Here is a 23,183-nt window from a genome sequence, read left to right as displayed (position 1 = left end):
ACAGTCTATACTAATACATCAGATATATTTTTACTTTTAAAATATGTTACTTCAAAGTGATGTGTGTCATGTTCTTGTTTGCAAATGTAATTTTAAACAAATACTCGGAAGTAAACAGAAAAAGAGAAACAAAAAGACATGTCGAATGAAATCCCAATTATATTCAAGCTAACTTCAGTATGGAAACCTACGCAATATTTTCGTTCATTGTATTTTGTAAGCTAACTGGAAAAACAGACTCCTTCAGTAAGATTTGTTTTAACTTTTTAGTTGATGTAATTCAATACTTCAAACACGCATATATACGATTGTAATATCTAAAATGTCACAGTTAATAGTCTAATCAAATTTCATTGTTATTTCTACCGAAATTAACTTCTTTTATCCTGCATGGCACCTGATCCCACCTCTGATATCCGTATTTTCTCTGCTCTTAATTTATATTGTTTCATTGGAATTTGAACTTGTATACTGCTCGTTAAATCCATATTTTCCAATAGAATTTTTAGCTTTTAAAAGGCCTGTGACTGTAAGTTCTAGATACAACAGTGAGCACTTTTCTCCAAGTAATGCAGTAGACGGGGATCGCAGTACAGACCTGCTGAAATGTACACTGACGGGCTTTGACCAGAAAGAGGCGTGGTTAAGGGTTGACCTCGGCTCAAAGAAAAATATCGAATCGATATCAATTCTGCATGGAGGTTGTAAGTATTTTTGACACCCCTTCCCCTTTTGGATATTTAGGACACATGTATGGTAAGATTCTCTTCCTGTATTTTCTCTGCTACCACATTTCTTTATTCATTATAAACCTAATGTGTATTACTCGATTTTACTATTGATTTTATGCAATCAAGTGAAGTCGTAATCCTACTTTCCGAAACACCACACTGTGGTTTTCTGAATTTATATCACTACTTTTTGAAACTGATGACGTAGTACGCAAAAACATGACGTTATCCTTCTTTCGCGTTAAAAAGTCCATTGCTTTTTTTGCATTGTTTTATGAATATTACACAACTGATTTCTGAATTTTTAATTTGCTATATTTAGCCAGTTATATAATAAATTAATAATAAATTTATCATTATAACAGTAACTTGATCCGGAGAGCCGTATCACGTCTCGTTGACAGGCGCGGATCATCAGATCAAACTCGACGCTTTGCTTCTCGTTAGATCTGATAATCCGCGCCCGTCAACTCGACGTGATACGACCCTTCAGATCAAGTTACTGTTATAATAATATATATTTATCTGTTGATATTCTCCATGGAAAACATACACATTTATATAGAAATAAGTGGATTGTCTCAGAAACTCCTAGATATTTATGTTATATCAAAAAGGTTATTCATACAAAAGTGCATATTAAGTAAGAAGCGACGATATATTTTCTAAATTTTTATATGTTTATTTGTTTATATTCTTTTTCCACAGTGGGCGATGATGCTTCTCCAATAGAATCAACTATACTGGGTGTACGTCCAGACTCTGACGGTACTGGGACTGTATATCTCAGGGGCAATGGGAATGTATATCTCAGGGGCAATGGAACAATATGTGGGGATAACTTTAATACGGGAGACGCAATGGTGATATGTCTAATATGGGGATTTATTCCGTACGTACCTTAGTTGTATTTGTAATTATTTTGTTAGCCCTTCTTTTTGCATGCTGAGGATATAAACATGTATGCACTGGAAGAGTATCTGTCGTCCGTTTGTTTGTCTATAAACAATTTCAAAAACTGGACAATTTTTTATCCAGATTCGATAACATTTTCGAAAGTGGATATTTAATTATAATTTTCTTGTTATCACACAAATATCCAAAAAAAAACCCATATGTATTGAAATTATTTAAGATACTATAGCTTTGGCATTTTAAGTGCTTTTAAACTTGGAAATACTATAATTCTAATATAGAAAATTTCTGACAATAACATTTTATCAATGTAAAACAGTTGGCAGAGCTCTGGCTTCTTTATTCTTTGCAATCATTCATTCGTAGAGATCCTACAACATTGTATAGTCAGTGTTTGTATTATTTTCCCTCCAAAATCGTCCTAGTAAAAGCTTCGATCTGTACTACTTAACTAATTTATCTCAGATAAGTGCATTTATAAAAATAAAATTTACTGTGGCGAAGATTGGGCACGGCTGTTTATCCAGAGACCAAATTTATGAAAAATTTTTGGTATCTCTGGCAACACAACAAAGCAAAGATTACATAAATTAAATTAAATATTAAATATTCAAACTCAGGTTCAAAGTTCATAGTTCAAAGGTCAAATTTCACAAACACCATCTCAGAAAGTGGTAAAAGCCTTGACCCTGGGAGGTGCAGAGGTCAAGCACTTATTTATGTAAATCTAAATCCAAAGTTTACTTTTCAACTTTTATGAGTTACATGACTGCATGTAAGGATTGTTACTTACTTGCCGCTCGTTTACGCACAACTCAGATCAGCTGGAAAGAAACGGACATCCGTACCAAATTATATAAATCAACATTATTGTTTTAATGTTGTGGTTAAAGGAAAGTTATTGGTTCCTGCAAAATTGGTGCATGATTTGCTCTTGGAATGAATCACTTCCATATGAATAGTTGTTCCTCACATCGCTTTCACATTAAATCAAGTACAGAATGGTGTGTGCCCGTAGAGGTCCTTGTGTTTCTATTCCCTGAGCTGTTCCTAAGACCCTAGTTTCATCTCATAAGCCCTGTCATGTTGAGACTGATATTCGCTCCAAGTCTTCCTCTGAAAGCATAAAAAACTAGGAAAGCAGCATCTATTCTACACGGGTGAGGTGGGTGGGTTTTTCAAATTTATAATACACAATAACAAGCTGGAAAATTTACCGACCCAAGATGATGCTGGAATATTGAAAAAGGAAGTAGCAACCAAAGCGACTTCAGGTGATTTTATTAAAAGGGGCAATAATCAACTAAAATATTTGAAAAGAACGATAATCACTAAGTATTGGGACTTAGGTAAAGGCAATTGTGCACTTCCTCCGATAAAAGCAGCTAATTCAGAGTGATTTAGCTTTGAAAAATAAATAGAAATGTATATTTCTTTACACCATGTCTTATGGTTTCCAAAAAGAGGTTAATTTTTATTTATTTATTTATTTATGTATTTCAATTTAAATGTAAATGTAATAAAATTTATGGCACTGTAAAATTTTCTTTTACCCGGATTAGAAATTATATGTGAGCGATAAATGTTGAGTGTGTTCGTTAACAAAAAAGGATGCCTTTTTTATGTTTATTGCAGGGACTATCCATCATACAAAAAAGTAAATACGTCCTCCAACATTGTACTGAATGACCCCAACTGTAGTGGGAACGAAGTTAGGTTAAACGAATGTCCAATGGGTGAAAATAACTGTACTTCCGGTCAATCAGTGTCGGTGAAATGTAGAGGTAAGTAGTTGTCTCATTATGTATCTCCTTATTTTCATTATCCGGGACATTTTGAAAATTATCTGTCTTTTTTAATGACAACTGTTACAAAAACGATTTTGAAAGTGTGATATTGTATTGTTATCACAGTACAGTTAAACTTGTCAAACCGAGCACCACTGGTTCGAAAGAAAAAAGCCGAAATAGACAACATATACTCCGAGAAAGACAAAATTTTAAACAAGTGAAATTAAAAAAAATGGACTTTATTTCACATTGTATACATAAAGCAAGATTTTAAATTTCAGATCCGGATTAAACAATTTTTACTGTAATCGTTTTCATAATGGATTAATCAACAATCTTTTTTTTTTTTAATCAGAAGGGAGTACCCTTGCGGGTTTCTCTGTATATATATCTGACACAGAAGACTGGAAATCGGGACATGTTTGTCATCATCATGAAATAGAAGAAATACCAAGAAATACAATTTCTTTCCCCTGCGTCTTTTCCGGTCGCTATGTTACTGTCTACAATTCAAGGAATGCGACTCAATTCCCTTCTGTGTCCGACTGGGCATATATCAATATTTGCGAATTAAATGTTGCAGGTATTCTTTTTCAATCTCTCTGTAATTGAAGATTTATGGACATTTAAGTTTTTACCATTCCGTTTGTCTTTATTTAGTGTTTGACATGAAAATCTTTCAAAATCTCATTTTTCAGGTTGTGATTTTGGTTCTTATGGAGGAGAATGTTCCAGGTGTCCCGAAAAATGCCTAAACAATAATTGTCATATTCAGACAGGCGCCTGCTCTGCCTGCAAAGAGGGATACACAGGACACACGTGCACAGGTACAGATATCTAACATATATTGCTTCATGGTTTCGCTAAAGATATAAAAGGGTTACTTTCCTCCTTGGCCGCCATTTAAAAAGAAAGTAATATCTAGACGGGGCTTTAACTTATTTTTTTTACAACGAATTTACAAATAGTAATGAAAAGGTACCTTGTCTTCTTTAATACATTAAAATCAAACAAACAACACTGAATTTTGTTTTATTTTATTTCATCTGTGGAGAAAAATGTACTCACTTTTTGGCACAGAATGTTCAGCAGGTCGGTATGGAGAGAGCTGCTCCTTTACTTGTGGACAATGTCGTGACGGAACAACATGTGATAAAATGAACGGGGCTTGTCCTAATGGATGTTCAGCCGGCTGGATGGGAGGAAAATGTGATCAACGTGTGTCTAAATTTCAAGTTCTGTCAAAAATCGAACTAAGTTTGCAAATAATAAATTTTCCCTTCACAACTTACACCTTTTTTGGCAATGATCTTACTAGAATCTTTGTTATAGTACCAATTTTCTCTATCTGAGGTTTTTTTTCAAAATTCCAGATCAATTAATAAACATTTTTGATATTTAAGTCACAGGCGAGGATGAAATTACATGTATATTATAGAGGCTTTATTATTACCTATATTTTTAACCTATCGAAAAACACATACACTTGTAATTTATTATACTTATAGCATTTTTCATCTCTGACAATGGACTTCATAAAACGGGTAAAATCTTCTCACTTATAAACATTTCTTTTCCAGAATGTGAGTACGGATACTTTGGTCTTGGTTGTAATAATTCATGTAGCATTGCAAACTGTAAAAACAGTTCCTCTTGTGATGCCATTAATGGAGCATGCCTGGTTGGCTGTGTAGATGGTTGGACAGGAAGTACCTGCAATGGTAAAGTTTATTATCTTTTATAATGACTACTAAAAATATTTTTCTTGGAAGGTGTTAATTTGTTAAGGATGTTTTTTTTTGGGGGGGGGGGAGGGGGTGAATCCATATTGAAATACATTGCTTTACATTAATAATTTCGTCCTGTGGCTGTCATAGTTTGGGGAGGCAGTTATCAATTTTCTTTTGTCTCTAAAAACGGTTTTTATATTTTCTGATAGACCACAAATGAGGAAAAATATTCAACAGATCCATTAATGACTGAAAAACTTGATAATGGAGACACGTTGTATATATGTTGGGATCCACTTTTATTTATATTTTTGATTAATTTGAACTATTGTAACACGCATAGGGTTAAAATGGGTAGTGGTATTGTTTTTCTTTGATTCCCACTTTGATCGCTGATTTCGTTATTATGAGCTAAAATGTCACTTTAAGAATTTGTGTATACATATCTGAAATAAGGTATTCAAAGATTTGTATCTATTTGACAAAATCCCCATTTTAACAAATTACCATGTACATTAAATAAGAGACATTATTTCTTTATTTTTACAGAGAAACCCAATGGTAGGGTAGCATATATCATCGCCGGCTCAGTTTCATCGATCTTTATCATTATCTTGGTAGTTGTTATTTCTCTTTCATTAATCCTGAAAAAACCTTGTCATAAAAAATCGGAAAACTACGAAAAGTCGTTAAAGAACAGTATAAAAAAGGAATATGATCACATTGAGAAAATAACGATAAATATGAAAAGAGGGAATAACCAATCATATTATATGGATACCTCCATAGAAGATATTGTTTCAAGATCCGAGCATGTTTATGATGAACCCGATGTATAGAATTTTTTGTAAACTTTCTTGATATATGTATCCGATATATCGTAAACAATCCCAATGGTCATATTTGAAAATGACATTCTAATAAATTGTGGAGTGAAGTAATTATTTAAATGACGCATCACTTTGTTTGAATCAACTTTGAATGATCAATGTTATACTATTACAATTTATATCGTCATTTACATGAATACGACCCAATTACGCAATTTATTTCTTATATTGTTATATGAGCATTTCTAATTGTTTTCTTTGTAATATCTCTTTGAAACTGAAGAGACTTGATTTCTTGATAATTATGAGTTTAAATTCCGCCAGGTACATGTAAACGTCATGTGAATGACATGCATTTTAATCTCTGACGTAATGAGCAAGGATATATGAACGAAATAAGGGATACTTGGTGTGTTTTAAATCTATTTGACTTATCTTAGTTGAGATGAAATCAATCTCTAGCTTGTAATGCAGTAATGCAGATATATCTCCTTAAGTTTTCAATTATCGTTGATGCCCTGACATACCCAACAAATTACGTGTACATATGCAGAGTGTGTGATTCTTTTTTTAAATGCTTATATCTTTATGTCAAATATGACATAGTCATTTAAACAATTGATAAACCTGTATATCTAACATTTAAGAAATTTTTTTTTTCTATTTCATTCTCATTTCCAGAACAAAAGACGCTGCTTTCTATTTCTCTCTTAGAAATATGCAATTTTCTTTAGAATTGTTTTGATATTCAAATATTGTTTTCTTTATTAACAATATCCTCATAACGCATTGTGCATCATACTATTCAATATTGCATATTATCACAGTTATTTACCTCAGTATCTGATAAAAATACAAACGAAATCTCAATTAAAAGATTTTTAATGGAAATAATTGCATGTTTTCCAAATATAAATTAATGGAAATATTCATTTGTACACCTAAAAAACTTGCAGTGACCACCTTTACCTAGGCAGTATTCAACTGTTTTCATCTTAAAGTGCAGACTGCTGTTTTAAATGAAAAAGACAAAGCACATTATATTTATGTACACTTTGAATAATTTATTTTCCTTCAATTTGCTTGAGACATTTTTATTTTCATTTAGTTTGCTATGGTCAACAAATCCATCATTAAAAAAAGTAAGCAAACTCTCCAATACCTATATACCTTTCTAATGAGACAAAAATACTTTCGAAGAAATGTGTTCATGTTACAAAAAATGCTATATTATAAAAGACGCGCATTCTATCATAAGCACTTGTCACATGAGTAAACATGGTATTTGTATAATATGCGTCAATTGTCGTTGTTATCACTTTGGAATATTATGTTTCGAGAAATTCCCTTTTGTAAATCACCTTCTAGAATTCCTTGCTAGACTTTTTAAGTTTTTTTAATTGAAGTTTCAATTGATTGTGCATCTCAAATGTATATATAAGTAAATAACATTATAAAAACTTCAATGGGAATATAATTTAAGGGGGCCGGTCTCGTGATCAAATCCTGTGAAGGACGAAGATATTGCTGCACAAATGTCGACACTGCAATTGTTTATTTTCTACTTGTACAGTTCTTAGTTGAAACAGGGTAAAAATTCACAGTCCAGAGTAAGTGTCCTTAAATTTTTATCTATTGAAGATGTGCAAAGGATTTGTGCAGCAATTTTATTAGTTTTAAGAATATTCTCCTTAATTTAATACATAATTTATTTTAAAGTAAATGGAATATGCCATTGCGCCAACGTTATTTTATTGATGCGTTTATTACATTGAATGGGAATAAACCGTGACGTAATAATTTGACGTCATAATGTGCACTTGCATCAATATACTGTGGGTACTAAGAATGTATGAGAAAATAAATTTGAACTTTCTGTGTACATAAAATATACAATTTGTGAATTTGTATTAGCTAATAATGCAAATTCACAAATTGTATATTTTATGTACAGGGAAAGTTCAAATTTATTTTCTCATACATTCTTAGTACCTGTGGTAAGGATGGCTCCGCCTCGCCAGGTATGAAATTTACTAACCAGATATCATCCTATACCCTGTCACTAAAAGACTATGTAACTAATAATACACTTCAACAAATGAAAACATCTGGTTTTCTGTCAGACTGTCTCACTTTGTTTGCCGAAAATTAACTTTTAGTGTATCTTAATGACCTAAAAAACATATTTTGTCCACTTTATAAATTTTGACAGAATTATCATGGCCTCTTTAATTATTAAGTTTTTTTGGGAATTAATTTTTTTTCAAAACGCCTTATCGATAATTTCACCGGACAAGCCCTTATATGTGTGCAAGTATTTATCCTGTTTTTTGTTCTTATTGTATTTAACCGTGGTTCGTCGGTCAAAAAGCATTTTATACCTTTCTCCGTATGAGGAAATATGTGAAAACGCACACGGATAGATATTAAAGAAACCCCTAAAATAACTCAAGATGAAAGAGAAATCTTAAAGTGTATGACTGTTTAAAAAAATCAAATTGATATCCTTATTTCTTTATTTCTTCCCAGTGATTCAGAGTCAGTAATGCGTCTGAAAGCTTTCTAATTTGCATCTTCCCTATTGTGAAGGAAATAAATCACAAGATACATGTACATACATGTAAGATATAAACAGTCTATCTACAAAACATGTCATTAGATCCATAGGATATTTTTCAAGATGTCGTACAAAATATTGATTAAGTTTCTTCCATATCATTGTTGTTTAAGAAGCATAAAAACAAATCTCAAAAATTTTTCTTGTTCAACATGAGAAATATGAGAGTGGAAACCATTGCCGACGTGTGTGACCGGTCGTCAGGGGATTCTCACTCTTCCATGGCACCTGATCCCACCTCTTATATTTGGAGGTCCTTGTTTGATCTGTTCCTATTTTGTATTTTTATTATTTGTAGATTTTCTGAAGTCTATCATTGCATGTTATCTTCACCTACTATATAAAGTATACACTGCACATCAAATTATCCTGTTTGAGCAATGCATATTTTGTTTTCATGTAATTTTTACTCTGTTTATATTTTTGCCCGCAATAAATTTGTTATCGTCCATTTATTCGGATTAATTGAAGCTGTGGCTTTCATTTTTAAAAGGTGTATTTCTTGTGACTTTTTAAAATCTTTGATAACACCTATTGACCTTGAGTTTGCATTTTGATCCACTTTTTCTCGAATTTATTAAACGTAAATCTATGTCATAATTTTAAAAACGGACTGTTTTCCTTGATATGCTTTTTTTAGTCATTAAACCTCTCCCTTGACACAAACATTTTTGATTTTTTGAACTTAGACTAAGAAATAATTTAACTGTACCTTTCAGTACAACTATTTTTTTAAAAATTGATCTTAACTTTTATGCTTGCAGTAGGGAAAAATCTGACCTTTGAAATAAGCAGCCATGCAGTAACTTAGATGTTTATAAATTAACAAAGTGTGGTTGCCTTGAAATGAATTTGAAATAAGATTAGTAAGAAGCAGTTTAAAACTTGTAAAACATGAAAATATATCAATGAGCTATGATTTGTGTACTTGAAAGATTATATTCAATTAAAGATTTATAGTTTGGTGTTGACAAACAAGATAAACTAGATGCTGTCATGAGACAGTAATACCCGCACTAAGGTGTTTGCCTCTAAATGCACACTTCTTCATATTGGGCTTTACTTAGGAAAAAGTCAATATAATTCAATAATTTACATAATACATGTTTTATCAAATTGAGCATAATATGCTCAGGTGACCATGTGACCCATGGGCCTCCATCTAATAGGTATTTCATATTCTTAATTCATTACCAGTTTGAAATTAAACAACAGAATTAAATTAATGATGTAAATTAGGTTTGATAAAGGGGGGGGGGGGGGTATAAATTTTTGGCACATAATTGGAACTTTTTAATTCTATTTTCTCATATCTATAGATCAACAACAAATAATATTATTCAAATTAGTATGAAGCATTTTTGATGAATTTTTCAAAATGTGCAAAATTTATTTATATTTGATTAGGCAGTTCTAAACTTCTTGAAAGCTGCCATATACACAATCAATTTAGTCAACCCCCAAACCTCTCCCATCAACACACACACATAAACACACCTTATTTGCCTGTTTTTGGAAATAGGCCTAGATGGCAAAGTTAAGATAAAACATCTTTCGTAATGATAATTTTCAATTTGTTCTTGCACTATACATGTATTTGAACACCTGCATCACATTGGGCTTGCATCTGCACGTACCCAACTTAAGTACTAGTTTTACCATTGGCATTATTATTTTTAGATTTCACTGCACGTGCAGTAGGCTACTAGTGTGGTATACACATCATTGCATATATGTAAGTAGGAATTATTTCATTTTGTGCTTTAATTGGATTATATTTCATGAAGATTACAGGTTCTAAATAATGACAATCGGTAAGTACAAAGTTTTGGTATAGATTTGGGTAAAATAGTCTGAAATGCAAACGGTTAGGTTCAAGTTTAAAGGATCAAAGGTCATCCGATGCTGCAATAGACGAATTTGACATTCTGAAGAGTTATCCCCCGTTATCAACGTTACATTCGGTTACAAGATCCAGATTTTTTTCTGGGACTGGGAGGGAGGGGGGTTTCCAGACCAGAATTTCCTGAGAAGCAAAAAGAAAAAAGAAGTTATGTTTTGGTCTGTTTTCTAAGGTGGAGGGACACTTAGGGCATCCAAAGTCATTTTTATTTCCTCCAGTATATATTATAGTCCTGCAAATTCCGGGGGGGGGGGGGGGGGGGGGGGTTAGAGGGCGATCTCCCAATCCATTCCCTGTCCCTGTAAACAGTAATGACAAATGATCATCAGGCGCGTATCCAGGAATTGAAGTTAGAGGGGGCGCCAAAAGAAGGCAAGGGGTCTGGGCTAAGCCCTGGTGGGGGCCCAGGGGGCGAAACCCCTGGAAGCTCCTGGGTTTTAGAGATTTTGTAGGGTAAAAATGAGGTCTACCAAGTAGACATATTTACATTTTTTAGACAAAACTGTGATTTACGTTAACTTTGACAATTTTAAGGGGGGGGCGCCGGGTGCGCCCCCCTCCCTTAAATCCGCCACTGATCATGTGACTCCTAAATAGTTGGAAAGTTTTTCCATTTGACTATCCATAATTTTGTTTCTTGTGTTATTATGTTATGTAAATTTAAAAGGTTATGAATCCCTGGAGGTCATTCCAACTCTCCTAATGAGCTGGAAATGTTCACAGTATGACTGCATTAAATTAAATAAAAGTGCATCAATGATAAGATTACTTGGCATTTTATTCATGGATTTGTGTCAACCTATCTTCCTAGAATTAGGAATGAAAATCATTCAGAGATGGACCACATTAAAGTATTTGTATAATTTTTTTTTAATGTTATACAAGTAGTAGTTTACATACATAAACAAACAGGGGTCTGGGAACATGGGGAAGTGGTGAGGGGAAGGATCGAGTTAATATTTCTTTATGTCTTAATGGTTGAAAACTCCTAAAATGAATGTTGACCTCAAATCTAACTTAATTGTCCTCATTATTTTTCAAGTGGTGGTGTCTCCATATGAGTGAAAAATTCCTGAGAGGGATGTTTAACAACAAACAAAATGACATAAAAACACAATATTGATTTGCGTTAAGAAATATGCAGGGGATTTTTTCCATCATAAATCTTCTTCTCAAGAACAGCAAGGGCATTATTGTCCCCCATTTTGGGGAAAGGGAGGGGACGTTAAATCTCATTTGTCTGTCAGTTTGTCCATCTTATTGACAGCTAGTATGTGCATCTGTCACATTAAATTTAACCTTGGTCATAACTTTTGAATAATAAGAGATAGTGCTTTCATATTTCACATGTACATTACCACAAAACTTTCTAAATATACTATGATTTTTTAACCCAAGTGAGACCTTGACCTTAAAGTATTACCTACTTTCCAAAAAATAACATTTTAAATTGATCAATTTGAAAGAGAAAAGGAAGGGCATTCAAATTATACATGTTTATTACATATGAAAAGACTTTTCTAAATATATCATGACTTTTGACTCTGTGACCTTGACCTAGAAGTTTAACCTACTTTTCAAAAATATTATATTGTATATATAAATTTTGATTCAAAAGAGATAGGACTTTCATATTTGACATGTATACATTACCTGCAACAAAATGTTTCAGAGCATGCTATGATTTTTCCCCTTTGACCTAATTTTCAAAAATTGATATATGATATGGGTGCATATTTGACACATAATCTGCCATAAATTATGGCATCCCATTCACTAAAACACAGAAAGCAGAGGACCACAATTCTTTGAATTTGCTTATATAATCTTCATAGATGGAATCCTCATATAATGTAGATTCAAGTTTTTTATGACACACCATGATTAGGAATTTCATACATGTATAGTTTTTGTCATTTCCGTCCTCCACCCTTCCATCTGTCTTTCCATCAGGCTCAAAGAAACTTTCTAGATATTTTTATCAAAGTTCATATGTTGATGCATACTGATGTAAATATCCAACTGCATGCGCAGCAATATTTTTTGACTTTGACTTTTCCTTTGACCTTCACTTAACTTTTCTTAAAAGAGGCTGGGTGGTTGTGGCCATTTTTAGACTACATTGATCTCCTTTAGAAGAAGAGCTCCATATAAAGAAATAATAAAATGATCAAATTTTAAAACTAAAATTTATGAAATTTTTCTTTGCCAAATGATAGTTGACAGCTTAAGATATCATATCCCCAAATTTAAGTTATAACTGGTGGTTAATAAAAAAATAATTTGTTGACCCCTAGCGTCCTTAAATTACTGTTTAGCTTTATTTTAAAGAAACCATTCAAGTTGTGTAATGAAACTTCACATGATGATACATGTAAGCTTTACAATGCTTCACTCTTTTTTACCTTGACCTTTCCTGTGACCTTGACCTCACTTTTCTAAAATTAATGTCTAGATCAGTTTTGAGTAAACAATTCAAAATATATTTATCAAACTTCATATGCTGATACATACTGCAGAGAGCTATTAATACATCAACTTATTTTGACCTTAAATTTTCCTTTGACCTTGACCTCACTTTTTAAAATATGTGTTTATCTGAGTTTTAAATAAACCATTAATTATAGTTTTATCAAACTTCATATGCTAATAGTAAATTCATACTGATGTAAGCTTTTCAACTGTAACAATTAACATTTTGGCCCTAAGCTTTCCTTTGATCTCTCTTTTCTTAGAAAAAGTGTTAAGCTCAGTTTCATTAAATCATTCAAGATATTCTTATCAAACATAATATGCTGATAACTTCATCAAAAACTTCACCTTGCACATTCCTCTGACCTTGACCTCCATCCTTTTTAATTTGTATTTCGCTTAGTTTTAAAGAAATAATTTAAGACATTTTTATGTTTAGCATGCACTTATACATAATTTGGTGACGATTTATAATCTATATCCAATTTATTTAGACTTTAGTTTCAATTCTAAAGAAACTGTTCGAGATATTTTCAACAAACTTAATACACTAATTCACCCATTCTCAATATAAGGGCACAAATGCCTCTCTGATTTTTTAAAAAATGAAGTTCAAGATAACAATTTTTCTATCAATTACCTTTGAAAGAAAGTATCTGAAGATTTTGTTTCCAGATTTTTTTCATCAAATTATAATATATGGAATAATGACAAGACGATAAAGTAGAGGGTGATTTTATTCAGAAATGTAGCTTGAAATGTACGTTACTCTTTCTTCAATGTCTAAAAAAATATGTCAAAAAAAATGTAGTCATTAAAATCACAATTGGAATATCTCATCTTAACACCAGCACATCCTACCAACTCTGTCAGCAACATATTTTCGCGGCATACGAACGTGCGTTTGATTTTTCCTTTCAAAAAACAAAGGTTACTTTTTGATCCAGATGTATAAAAACATTTTTTAAATACATGCTTTAAATTCTTCTTTCTGTTTTGTTAAGAGCGATCAGTTTGGAATCTTTTCATTTTTAATAGATACTGGAACCTAACATGTACATGTAGTAAAATTCTATTTTGTAGTTACTGTCTTTTTTAACATATATACATGCCGATTTAGAAAACTATGTAAATGTAACGTACATTTCAAGATATATTTCTGTTTAATAAAAAGCTTAAAATTCATCTGAAATTCATTTAAAAATTCATCGAATTGTTTCAGTTTATTCCAAAAAAGATTCTCTATGTAATCACATTGTGTTATATGTAACAATCACCACTATAAAGACACGATTGTCTCAGAATATGAGTAGGTAACGTACATTTCAAGCTTGTAATAATATGTAAATTAGTAATAAGAAAATATTGAAAAAAAAGCAATTATTGACATAAAAATCATATCAAAGAAGCGTTTTAAGGCAGTAATATAAGAAATCATAATGTAACAAACGAGGTTATTGTCATCAACTACATGACTATCACGTCACTTCGGTAACGTTCATTTCACATATTATTGGGGAGTCCCCTCCACCTCAGTTCATTACCATTATTTTGTGCTGTTTCGCTGAAATTGACACCGGTCGTAACCTAGTTACTTCTAACTGTGTGCAAGGATACAGACAAAAAAAATATAAGAGTCAGATGTATTTTGCTCTGATCTAACAAATGTTCGTGTTTGGTCATTGAGACTTAACATAAATCTATTCCGAATATGTCCATCGTCAGTCTTGTTAACAATTTCATTTAGTATGTTGCAACATCGTTTTTCAAAACACAAACGTACGTGCTTTTCAGCAGATCTGGAAAAATATAACCCAAAATGCAATGATTCAAACAAAACTGAGTATTCAGTAGTTGAAATGTACGTGACCGTCTTGTGTTCTGGGTTTATTTGTTTTGTTTCTTTTTCTTTTCTTTTCTTTTCTTTTTTTTTTAAGCCAATTTTATATACCAATTATAAGCCTATGCATACCTTGTTTTAAATTATCAACAACAAATCAATCAATATTGACGAAAAGTCGCATATGAAAAGTAAACAAACTGCAAAAAGGTTGCCAAAGATGAATTTTAGACACTTAGAAATAAATTTTCTAGCATGTGGTAACAGTTTAAAACATTTACAAGGATTGGGGGTGCATTTAGATGGATTTATGTGGCCAGTTGTCAAATGGATTGTAACAATAATTTTGTTTCGCTCGTGTAAACGCAATTCACTGACTAAATTTAAAAAAATGTCAGTTAGAAATACATGAAATGTACGTTACCATACGTAACGTACATTTCAAATATAAAAATCAATTCTCTTCCACAAGCATACGTTAGACACGCAATATATTGATACTATTTGAACCTGCATATCATAAGAAATGCATCATACAGGTTTCGTATTCAGAAATATATACCAGGTATCAAAATTATATTACATAAAAATTTACTTTAATATATTTTTTTCCTCAGCAGAGACGTTTCTTTTCATTAATTTTGGGATTTAGCCGACCTCCAACCTTTGAAACTTTCCTTTGTGTACACATTCGAGTGTGTGACAGTATTAGAATACATGAAAATTCGTTCGAGATTCACTTAATTCGAATTTCATGGTAACGTACATTTCAGTCACGTACATTTCAAATGATCACTTTTCATAAAAAAAATAATTTTTAATTGTGTTAAGCAAAACGTCTTTGCCAGTTTACAGGATACAAGGGGTTGCTTATTCAGAGTCGTCTCATATTTTCTACTTAATATGTATTCTTAATGGAAGAATATAGGTAACGTACATTTCTTTCTTATCTCTACGATTGAAAATGTCTTTCATTCCGGAAACATATTTATAAAAGTTGCTCAAGTTGTTCAATTTCATGTTACATTATCTAAGTAGGAGTAATTAATCCTTTGAAATTTCAAATTTAGCCCATCAATAAATAAAGGAGAACAAAACTATCAGGTGTATAATCTTTGTGTTTGCTTGTAATGTGGTTGAAATAGAATTAAGCGACAGGGACATTGCACAATATAAATTATTTATTATCACAAAGAAAATGTATTTATTGTTATGAAAAGAAATATATATGATACAAGGTTTAACTAATCAGAAAATTTTAACTTGAGAATCAAAACTATATATTACACAGAGGGGATTCAGAATAATATTTGCCTCGGCGACAGTAACGTACATTTCAAATAGGCTACTATATTTGAATTTGGAACTCCTTAAATACCCTTTCAGATCGATAATTATATGAATTCTTATTCATTGTTATATGACTATTTATAATGTTGATTTAAAAATTACATCAGTGGTATTTCTTTTAAATGAAAATGAGGCGACATTATTTGTGCCCTTATATTGAGAATGGGTGTAATACAAATTTTCCTGTAGCATGAGTAGTATACATCCAGTGGGACATTCATGTCCTAAAGACATATTTCTAGTTTTTCAAATCATAACCTCAAAGGCTAGGTCAAGCCACAATTAGGGATCAAAGTTTTATTGAGGAATAAAAGGAAACAAATCTTCAAAATTCTCCTTTTCAAGAACAATAAGAGCATGATTAATATGGAAAAATTCTCAAGGTGTAGATTCTAGTTTTACAAATCATGACCCCCTGGGTTAGGCAGGGGCCATTTTTTCCTGCCCCTTTTTGCCATCCACATGAAAAAGCAAATTTTGAAACCATTTTACACATCCACAAAACAAACCAATCATTTTCCAAATGATCATGGTTTAAAGCTAATACATAAAATATTAGGGAAGTTCTAGAATGCAGGGTGATTAAAAATATTAAATATTTAAAAAAAAAAAAAAAAATCTACCCCCATTTGACCCCTCGGGCAAAATGAAAATTCCGAAACCTTACTGCACATCTACATGACAACACCAACCATCTCCTAAAAGATAATTAGGCTACTGAGTCAAATGTAAGAGGAGGTCAGGGAAAACGGGGCTTCTTGCATTAAAAAACATCATTTTTCGACCCTCATTTGACCCCCTGGGGCAAAATCAACATTCCAAAACCTTACTGCACATCTACATGACACCATCAACCATCTCCAAAAAGATGATTAGCCTACTGTGTAAAATGTAAGAGGAGTTCAGGGAAGACGGGGCTTTTTGCATAAAAAACATCATTTTTTGACCCCCATTTGACCCCCTGGGGCAAATTAAAATTCCAAAACCTTATTGCACATCTACATGACACCACTAACCATCTCCCCAAAGATGATTAGGCTACTGTGTAAAATGTAAGAGGAGTTCAGGGAAGACGGGGCTTTTTGCATAAAAAACGTCATTTTTCGACCCCCATTTGACCCCCTCGGGCAAAATCAAAATTCCGAAACCTTACTGCACATCTACATGACACCACCAACCATCTCCCCAAAGATGATTAGGCTACTGTGTAAAATGTAAGAGGAGTTCAGGGAAGACGGGGCTTTTTGCATAAAAAACATCATTTTTCGACCCCCATTTGACCCCCTCGGGCAAAATCAAAATTCCGAAACTTTACTGCACATCTACATGACACCACCAACCATCTCCCCAAAGATGATTTGGCTACTGTGTAAAATGTAAGAGGAGTTCAGGGAAGAAAAGTGTGACAGACGGACGGACGGACGGACGGACATGAGTAACAACAATATACCCGAACTTTCTTTAGAAAGTGCGGGTATAATAAAGGAAGCACATTGATGGGTACTTTCGATTAGTCTATGAATTAACGCTAATCATTTGAAATCTACAATTCAGCAAACAATCTTTTTTATGAAGCTTTATCCAATTTCTTGTACTTTTAAAAATGTGCACACAATTAGGGCACATATGAGAAGTTTGTTGTGATAATGAAGATTTTATTATCAGATATCGAGCTTGAAGAATGAATGCACTGTGAGGTTTGAAGAGGTATACCAAGACTAAGTGTTTGTGACATGTGAACATGTTACGGATGGAACATTTGCATTCACACCTATGTTTACTCCAAACGCCTTGTATATATCAAATGTATTTGCTTGTATTTGTCGATTTTTCTTATTATTTGTATTTTTTTTTAATTTTTTTTTTTGTGGATTCTTTCTTTAATGCCAGAAATAAACATATAGCTAATCACCCTAAGATTGTAACTTTTAATATTTTTCATAACTCAGACGGCGCATTTGAACACAAAATATTTTTCAATTGTAATTCTCTGAAGTATGCACAACATTTAATTTGTATTCAACAAGTGAGTAAAAAACCGATTTGTCTTTGATTATTTTATTAATATAAGCTACTTTATACTCTTCTGTTAATTCAATTATCTACTTTTTAAATTGATTTTAGCTTTGAATTCAGTAAATAATAGATTAAGTATGTTAAATTTTAGTAAATAACTGTAAAAACGTTTGTTATGATTAATATAATTAAAAAAAAAAACATGCAATGCTCAAACAGGATCATTTGATAAACCTTGTATACTTAATGTAGTAGGTGAAGATAACATGCAATGATCGATATCAGAAAATCTACAAATAAAAGAAAGTTCGAATGGGTTATATAAAACACAGACCCCTGGATAATCAATAGAGGAGATCTCTGGTGCTGAAGATAACTATTTAACCCTTGTTTACCTTTAAACACGCATAAAGCTTATTTTTTCTTTTAGATCACAGGTTAAAACTGCTAGGAAGATCATTATAAACTACAAATGAGTATGACATGCATGACAGAAGAAAATATTTTTACTACGTACAGTGCGGAAGTATTTTTTACCATATATGACTACTTTTTCCCCTAATATGGAGTCAACAATATTATATATATATTACTTGTTTTATACCAATTTATCGATAATACTCAATAGTACGGTAAGTTATTTAAACATATTTGCGAAATACTATCTCAATTGTAGTGAAGTTACAGATGCTAGAATCTCTAATGAATTAGAACATCGTTTCAAAGGAAATTACATATTTTTTTTTTAAAGAAAATCTCGCTTTTGAGAGAAATGTGGCGATCAGTAGTAGATATAATTATGGATACTTTTCACCAAGTAAAGCCGTGGACGGAGACAGAAGTAGATACCTACTTGACTGCGTACTGACAGCATCCGGTCAAGAGGAGATAAGAAAAATATAGCATCGATATCAATCTTACATGGGGGTTGTAAGCATTCAGATATATGTGTTATGCTATTCTTATTTCATATAACTAACACAATATATTGGTGGATGTTATACATGTATGAATATTTAATGTTCGTAAAATTGGCAAGCTTTCAGTCAGTTTTTTGGGAACATCATTAAGGACAGATGATACAAATAAAAAGTGGATGCCTGGATTATAATATTTTTTTTGACATAATTTCTTTGCTAATGAAGCAAATAATAAATTTCTAGAATATAAAGAAATTGTAAACTTTCTGTGATGTTAAAAAGCCTGTCCTTCTGAAACCATCCTTGAATGTATAAACAAAATTTACATTAAATTCAATTTTTTGTGAAAAATTTAATGAAAAATTAAAAACTATGTGGGGAATGTTATTCATTTTAAGCATTTAAACATGACCCGAGTTGTTATTTTCTAATTTTTAGACAAAAGTTTGTATCATCTGTCTTTTAAAAGTGTATACAAGTCTAAGAGAGTCAAGCATTTGACAAAGAATGCCTGTATGATAATATCAACACAATGTATTCAGGGATGGGGTACTAAAAAAGTAATCATAACTGAGTGTAATTCATCAAATTTTATGAAAGTAATTGGAAGTATTTATAATTGAATTTGCTGTCAATAGAAAATAATTTAAGTATTTTAAAACACTCCAAAAATACCTTTTTCTTCGAGTTAAGATGTCATTAAATCTATATATATATATATATATATATCATTTGATTCGATACGCAAGGGCATGCTCTATGTTCATGAATGAACAATTTCTAAAACGAGGTAAATCAATGACAAACAAGTTGATGTAAAGACAATATCAGCGGCCTAGTTTAAAGTCATTACATGTTATTCAATCCAATGTCGATACAAGGACCATCAGCATATACAATTTATCATTGAGTCAAATGCTGACTAGCGTTTTTCATGCCAATTTCGTGGATAACGGGCCTTTCGGATGAGATTGTAAAATTCGGGTTTCCGTGTTTCAGTAGGTGCTGGCACGGAAAAGACCCCTCTCTGCTTTATGGTCTAATTGTTAGTGTAGGATAAAATTTGCAGCTCTCCATTGGCAAGTGTGGAGTCTCCGTGTGAGTGAAACATTCTCGAGTGGGACGTGTAACAATATACAATCAATCAGTCATACTAATTGTAAATCGGTATCCGATCATGACAAGAAGGACAGAACAGGTGTTACCGGTCGACAGAGGATAATCACTCCTCCATGGCACCTGATCCCACCTCCGATGTTTTGGAGATCCGTGTTTCCCTGCTCCTATTTTGTATTGTTTAATGGACTTTTGATATTGAATTAATTTCGTTATTTCGATTTGTTTGCATATCTGTTTGGCCTGAGCTTGAATTTATGCCATATTAAAATGTCTCATAATGTTAAATTATTTGTTTATAAGTATGACGCACTGCCAAAAGCAATACCAGGTGTGAACCCAGGGTCCCAGGATCATAGAAAAAAAATCTTGCTTAGAACCGAACAAATGAATTAAGTAGTACATGTACAGGTTGTTAAAAATTGTTCAACCTGAGTGATGTTGTCCGAATGATATTTATTGATAATAAAAATAAATTAAAAACATACTGTAAAAGCACAATATAATTGAAATATTGCATCACATTTGGAAACATTAATGATCAATGTATGTGAAAATAGTTAACTATACATTTCATTGGCCCCGACCCTGTTTGCAATGTTGTATAAAAAGTATCTTGATTAGTTTGAAATCTGTCATCATATAATAATTCTTAAATATTCACCGGAATATGCCATTTTAAGTTGGTCTAGGTGCATCATCACTAAGAACATCTGACTCTGGTCTCTTTCCTTATTCCAATGGAGACGGAACTGTGTTTGCTAGTCCATTAAGTAGGATTTGTAACGATAGCTTTGATGAAAAGGATGCCAAGGTTGTTTGCTTGGCTTGGGAATTTCTAACGTAAGTATATAGACTTGACTATAATTTGAAAGATCCATAATATTGTTCATCCTGATTATGATAATTAAGAGCAGTCAATGGAATTTTTAAGGTTTTGTTCGAATAAAAATAAGTCATTATGGTTGGTTATTACATGTAAAAATAATTAATATCAACTTAAAATTAAACGAGAGATATTTATAGGTGCATGTGCATGTATTATTCCATCATTAAATGATATACACTGCCGTATATGTAAAGAATGTGTCTTTTATTTTCTTAAAGTTTCATGAACACAGATTTGAAGTTAATTTTTTTCTGTATAATATTACTACTTATATATTTTAAAAGCATTTAAAATATTTTAAAAAAGTAAAATTTGTGAGAGTCCAAGGATATGTTCAAAAATTTGAAATTTCAATAACTTTTAGATGAAATAAAATTTTTAATTTATATTTGTATAAAATGCTATTAAAAGATATATGTCGTAATATTATACAGAAATTATTAACTTCAAATCTGTGTCCATGCACATTTAAATATGAGTTCTTATTTTCTTTCAAATATATAAATTATTAATTCAGTTTTAAAATGATGCATCAGTTCGCAATGCTTGTAGAAAGCCTAAAAGTTAAACCAGACATTGTATTTGTATTTATTCGTTTTTTTAATATTGTAAATACTTATTTTAGATAACATAAAAAAACAATCCCCTTTGGAATAATTATTTAAGGACATACGCAAGGTACCTTAAAAGCTTATCTACTGATACTTTTTAATGATTTTCTCAATTTAAGATTATAGTGCCATCAGATGTTCATAAACAAAAAATCAGCATGCAGTACCAGGATTTTTGGAAGATATTAAATTATGAATTTTTTTTTCATTATTGAAAGAAAAATAAATAAAAATTACGAAACATCAATTGCAGATTTTTTTTTCCATCAAAATTTGTTTTAGAAGAGGTGTACAAATCCATTTATAGACATCAAATGTATTGCACACAGATCCTTTGTCTTTTGAAACTCTTCAGCTGCGTGGAAGAGCCGTAAAAAGTTCAAACTACGTTGCGTATGACATTAAGTATTTATCATATCAATAATGATGTTTCTAAGGTTTGATATTTTTCTTTCATATTTTCTTTCTAAATAAATATGATCTCATATTAAAGTATCGTTTAACAATTGTAGAGATTATCCATTATATAACACAGCTGTAGATTCCTCTTCGACCTACTTTTATGAAAATGTCTTGAACTATGCAGGCAATGAAGTTAACATAAATAAATGTTCAAAAGGATCCTCCGGCTGTCCATCAAGATCAGCTGTAGCTGTTACATGTAAAAGTAAGGCTCGTGCAATGGAGTAGATGTTGACATGAAAGAAGAAGGTATGGTTTTAGCTTTATTCCGCTCTAAAAATGTAATGATATCAAAGAGTTTTGAAACTGGCTTAAATATTAGTTAAATAAATGACTCTGATAAATCAAGAAAGAATATGGCATGAAGGTTTACCATTCTGCAAATATGACGTCATAAATGTGAAGCATTTCTCTATTTTCAACAGAAAAAGCTTCAAAATTGCACATTTCAAGGGTGATTTTCCTTTTAAAAACAGTGTCCACAGCCGTAGCCCACGTTAACTTTTCTGATATTTTGTGCAAAATTCAATAACAAATCACATATCTCAAGATCTTTGTGGGCGATGCCTGTGGACAATGTTATCTGAAAGAAAATTCTGTTGAAAATTGGTGTCTTCTGCAACTTTTTAAGAAAATGCGGGAAAATGCACATGTTTATGACGTCATAATTAGCATTTAAAAACACATGTGAGAAAAATAATTTGTATGATATTTCTGCATTGAATTTCAATTATTTAAAAAGCATGAGTTTTCAACTTTTACACCAGTTTCATTTTTAAGAAAATAACAGGGCAAAGTTTGTATGGAAACTATACCTTCTTCTTTGAGGATTTTTAAACAAAATTATTATCTTTTATCGCTGCAATGGCGATTGGGGCGATAGGAAGGTTGTCAAAAGATTTTAAAATATTGTAGACAGGAAACTTATCAGGCACGTAGCAACAGAGTGGGGGGTTGGGGGGGGCCTGCCCCCAACTTTCTATGAAGTCAT

The 23,183-nt window shown here is 31.9% G+C and overlaps 1 protein-coding gene across 1 annotated transcript; it reads left to right on the top strand.

Annotated features, from left to right (window-relative positions):
• The first annotated feature begins 179 nt into the window (after nucleotides 1–179).
• On the top strand, nucleotides 180–22,420 carry LOC134259789 (scavenger receptor cysteine-rich domain superfamily protein-like). Its single transcript, XM_062742392.1, has 9 exons — nucleotides 180–246; nucleotides 501–704; nucleotides 1,440–1,623; nucleotides 3,282–3,430; nucleotides 3,792–4,019; nucleotides 4,135–4,263; nucleotides 5,017–5,157; nucleotides 20,914–21,073; nucleotides 22,243–22,420. The coding sequence occupies exons 1-9, from the start codon at nucleotides 180–182 to the stop codon at nucleotides 22,418–22,420; spliced, it is 1,440 nt and encodes a 479-aa protein (XP_062598376.1).
• The last annotated feature ends 763 nt before the right edge of the window (nucleotides 22,421–23,183 follow it).

This window comes from Saccostrea cucullata, unplaced genomic scaffold (assembly GCF_032062105.1).
Source record: "Saccostrea cucullata isolate Sc308-1 unplaced genomic scaffold, CSIRO_AGI_Scuc_v1 ctg940, whole genome shotgun sequence".
In the NCBI taxonomy this organism is placed as follows: Eukaryota; Metazoa; Mollusca; class Bivalvia; order Ostreida; family Ostreidae; genus Saccostrea; species Saccostrea cuccullata.
The sequence above is the reverse complement of the archived record's forward strand: the minus strand, read 5'-3'. Positions and strand labels throughout refer to the sequence as shown.